Source organism: Trypanosoma theileri, assembly GCF_002087225.1.
Source record: "Trypanosoma theileri isolate Edinburgh chromosome Unknown TM35_Tth_27_V1, whole genome shotgun sequence".
Lineage (NCBI taxonomy): Eukaryota > Euglenozoa > Kinetoplastea > Trypanosomatida > Trypanosomatidae > Trypanosoma > Trypanosoma theileri.
Genome location: NW_021639869.1, coordinates 261,980 through 266,206, shown reverse-complemented (window position 1 = coordinate 266,206; position 4,227 = coordinate 261,980). Strand labels below are relative to the sequence as shown.

At 38.8% G+C, this 4,227-nt stretch overlaps 2 protein-coding genes across 2 annotated transcripts; both read right to left on the bottom strand.

Moving 5' to 3' along the window:
* Positions 1 to 783: 783 nt before the first annotated feature.
* On the bottom strand, positions 784 to 1,323 carry TM35_000271830 (amastin-like surface protein-like protein; the record flags this gene model as incomplete). Its single annotated transcript, XM_029028076.1, has 1 exon — positions 784 to 1,323. The coding sequence occupies one exon, from the start codon at positions 1,321 to 1,323 to the stop codon at positions 784 to 786; it is 540 nt and encodes a 179-aa protein (XP_028880659.1).
* Positions 1,324 to 2,125: 802 nt separating this feature from the next.
* Positions 2,126 to 4,153, bottom strand: TM35_000271820 (flavoprotein subunit-like protein; the record flags this gene model as incomplete). Its single annotated transcript, XM_029028075.1, has 1 exon — positions 2,126 to 4,153. One exon carries the CDS (start codon positions 4,151 to 4,153, stop codon positions 2,126 to 2,128), a length of 2,028 nt encoding a protein of 675 aa, XP_028880658.1.
* Positions 4,154 to 4,227: the final 74 nt, after the last annotated feature.

The window sequence follows — 4,227 nt, the reverse complement described above, 5'->3', positions numbered from 1 at the left end:
AAAAAAAAAAAAAGAAATAAGAAGAGAAATTTATTAGTCTACATAATAGAGAGATAACGTTTGCTTTTAAATACACGCATTTATTTTTTCTTCTTCTTCTGTATTATTATTTCTTCTGAAAGATCAGCAAAGCAGGTAAAAGAAACAGCAGCCAGAGAAAGAATCTCTAACCTAACACAAATACGTAGACGAGTAAAAAAAAAAAAAAAAAAGCTTCCAACTTTGGTCGAAACCCTTAGACAGTAGAAAGAAACAAACAAGACATTTCTTTATGGTGTACGCACTGATACCACAGGAAACAATCTCTAAAATCATAAAAAGAAAAAAACACATTAGACATTAGACTCTCTATTCTACCAAATGACTCATCCGGCAGGACTTACGAAGGGGCAGATTATTAGGTCCCTACCTCTCCAGACCCCTCCACGTGGAGGGACCAGGGGGTAACTGGGACGCTAAAGAAAAAACCGCACAGTCCTTTTCTCTACGCCCAGATGGTAGCTTTCTCCATCCATCGAGAAAACAACAAAGTGGAAAACGAGAATGAAAAACAATCCCGCCCTTTTCAATTAGGAGAACAAAAACAGTTGCATATTCTTCCCACGAGCTACCTATCATCATCATCATAAACTGCTCGTCTACACTTTTTTCACGACATGTATTGCCATTATTATTATTACATAGTTTTTTTTTTTTTCTTTTTTTTTCCTTACCTTTTCCCATAGGTATCTTAAAGAGAAAGCCATACAGTAACATTTTCCCTTTCCACCATATTTCCCTTTTTTATCCCCTTTCTTCTTCATATTCTTTCCGCCACAGAATAAAGCAAAGGACAGCGTTGATGACCTGCAGACACCAGGCGGTCACCATCAGTCCAAATCCCGCGCCAAGTTTCCATCCATCATTTTTATACGAGGGCAGCTCAAAAAGGAGAATTTTGCACATCTTCTGATGGTAAACACCGGCCGCCGTGGCCCACGCAATGAGAATTGTGCAGACCGAGACAATAGCGCAAACCTTGGCAACAAATGAACCAATTTTTATCGTGTCCTTCAAGAAGATCATAAAAACACAAACAAGAGTAAAAAAGATGGAGATAATGGCAAACGCAGCACCAGCCCTCATGGTATTCCTTTGTCGGTCACACTGAAAAGACCGTGAGGAGTACTTGGTGGAAGAGCATTTGCGGGCTCCCCATAGCGTAATGCAGCTATCACCTCCAAGAACATCAAGTCTGAACATTTCTAGAGGTGTGGCAATCAGTACGAAGAGGAAGACGATCGCCTCAACTACCAGCGGGATGAGTCCGAGACCAAACTTCATTTTTTTTCTTTTTTTCTTTAACTTGCTTGGTTGTTTGGTTGTTTTCTTTGCTTATTTATTGGTTGGTTATTCCTTGTTCGGGATATAGCTATTTAAGATAGCGGAGAGAGAATAGATATTTCAAAAAAAAAAAGAAAAAAAAATGAAGAATTATCTCCCCAACTTTTTTTTTTCCCCCCGTTCCTCCCTCTTCAAGAAAAAAGTTAGTAGGACCAAAAAATAAGATGAGAACAAATAGTAAAAATAGTGTGAAATACAACAAATTATACTCCTTTTGATAAGCATTTTTTTTTTTCTTCTTGTATGGCACCTAATCAAATCAAAAATAAAAAAAATGAACAAATAAATAAAGTATGTAACAAAACCCAATAATCCCAGAATTATTAAAAAGAGGAAAAAAAATACATGACCTTACCTTTTTTTTCCACATGCATGAACGTTTTTTTTTTTTTTTTTACTTTTGCTCCTTTTACCCTCGAGTCTTTTTTTTTTTTGTTGTTGTTTGACGTTTTTCTTCCGTTTTTCTCTTCCCAAACCCTTCATTTCCCTTTTTACAATTTCGTTTTGCTAGCAATCAGAATCATGTGGAACAAAATATAATGGAAATATCAATAAACGGGGGAAATAAAACAAATACCTTACAGAAAAAAAAAAAAACATTCTGATGTAGACGACATTGAAAATAAAAATAAAAATAAAAAAAAACCAAGAACACCTAGGGTTCTCTTGCCAACAAATATGTATTATATATACATACATATATATATATATATATATATATATATATATTCTTTCTTTTATTTCAGTCGATAACAGTTCCCAGTACTGCTTCAGGTGTGTATTTCTCAATAATATCACGTTTGTGTACCAAGTCAAACTCTGTTGTCGCGTCTTTTCCAGCATAAAGTAAAATAGACTGTTTCCCACCAGGATGATCGGGCAAAAAAGCAGTCAAATCAAGTACTTGTCCAGCAATAATACACCAACAGTCATTTGGTTTGTTATGTTTTGCAACTTCAGCCCTTGTAAATTTCTTACCGCCTTCACTACTGCTGTTATTATTGTTACTGTTGTTGTTCGACTCTTGTTTGACGTTGGATGCAGTAACATCCTCTGAAGATTCAGGAGAAGAAACACCAGTAGGTAGTGGTTTCAATGGTGAGAGTTGATCAAGTGTGAGATGTGAGTAAATGGTGTTTAAGCGGTAGTTAGATGTTGGTCCAAGAAAAGTGGAGAGTAGATATCGAGTAGCTTCCTCTCCAGCAACACGCCCAAATACCACACAATCCAATAGTGAATTCCCACCCAAACGATTTTTACCATGAATACCACCAGCTGCCTCACCAGCGCAGAAAAGTCCAGGAATGGGTTGTTTGGTTCGGCTGTCCAATACTTCTGTTCGTACATTCACAGCAAGTCCACCCATTGTATAATGAACAACAGGTGTAATGAGGGCAACATAGAGTGGAGCGTTAATTCGGAAAGAATCGGCATTGCGATATATTGTTTTACCATAAGAACCCGGGATTTTATTCCCCTCTTTCTCCATATCTGTTGATGATGATGATGATGATGATGTTTTCCCTTTTAAACGACGTAAACGACGTTGTAATCTTTCATGTGCTTTTGCCACTTTACGGTAGGCGTCAAATTCACGTTGAAGTTCACTTGGTTTAATTTTCATCTCTTCTGCCAATTCCACACCACTTTTATAATGCTTCATTAATCCTCGTCCAGTGTAATGTTTACAGTGCCATGGCATTTCTTTTGCACATGCCTCTGTTAACACTAGACGAAATGGTGTTAAGTTATTTTGTAACATAGCATGACTGACTTCATCACGACGACCGAGTTCATTTACAAATCGTTTTCCTTTACCATTAAGGATAAGAGCACCTGTTCCTCGTAGAGCCTCAGCACAGAGGAATTTTACATGATTGTCGGAATCTTTAGGGTCTACCAAACCTGTAGGATGTACTTGTACATATTCCATATCTGTTAACATAGCACCAACTTGTTCAGCAACCTTAATACCATCGCCAGTTGCGTGTTCAGCATTTGTGGTTGAAAATTTTAACAGATTTGGAGTAAATCGAGCCAATAAAGAGTTGTTCTTATCCATATCACTGCTTCCAAAATCGGCTGCATAACCTCCAGTAGTGATAATCACCACCCCACGTTCCACACGTTTCTCTCCTTTACGATTCTCCAACACCACTCCAGTAATGGGAGCCGACACATCATCTATTGGTTCACGAATGAGCCGAATAACTTTTACTTTTGTTACAATTTGAACTTGCTGTGGATTTTTCTTCTGTTGTTCCTCCAGTGCATCAATAAGGGCACATGTAATCGCCATTCCGGGAAATCGCTCACTCCCGCGGTGTACTCGTGGTTTGCTGTGTCCACCCATCAATCCAAGTTGTGATAAATCAATATGAAATCGTCGTGTAAGCCATTCCAAGCTAGGCGCTGAAAGTCGTGCAAGTTCCTCCACAAGTGGTGAAACTTCTTTATCGATCTTGTTATTATTGTTGTTACTTTCATTTTTATTCTTGTCGTTACCACTATTGCTAATACCGTGGAAACTGCGGTTTGTGTCCTGTATAAACTGAGCCACTCCATCAAGCACACCGGCATCTATCTGTGCTTGTGTGGGAGTTCCGGTGATGCCACTGCTGGCCTTTGTGCTGTTGCCGCCGAGAAAGGCGGACTTGTCCACCAGCAAGACGGAGCCGCCGTGCTCGAGTACACTGTGGGCCGCGCAGAGACCGGCCAGACCCCCACCCACCACAATCACTCGATTTCCACCAACCACAGGGGATGTCATTGGATTGTCTCTCTCTCTCTCTCTCTGTCTGTATGTATATATATATATATATATATATATATATATATATATAT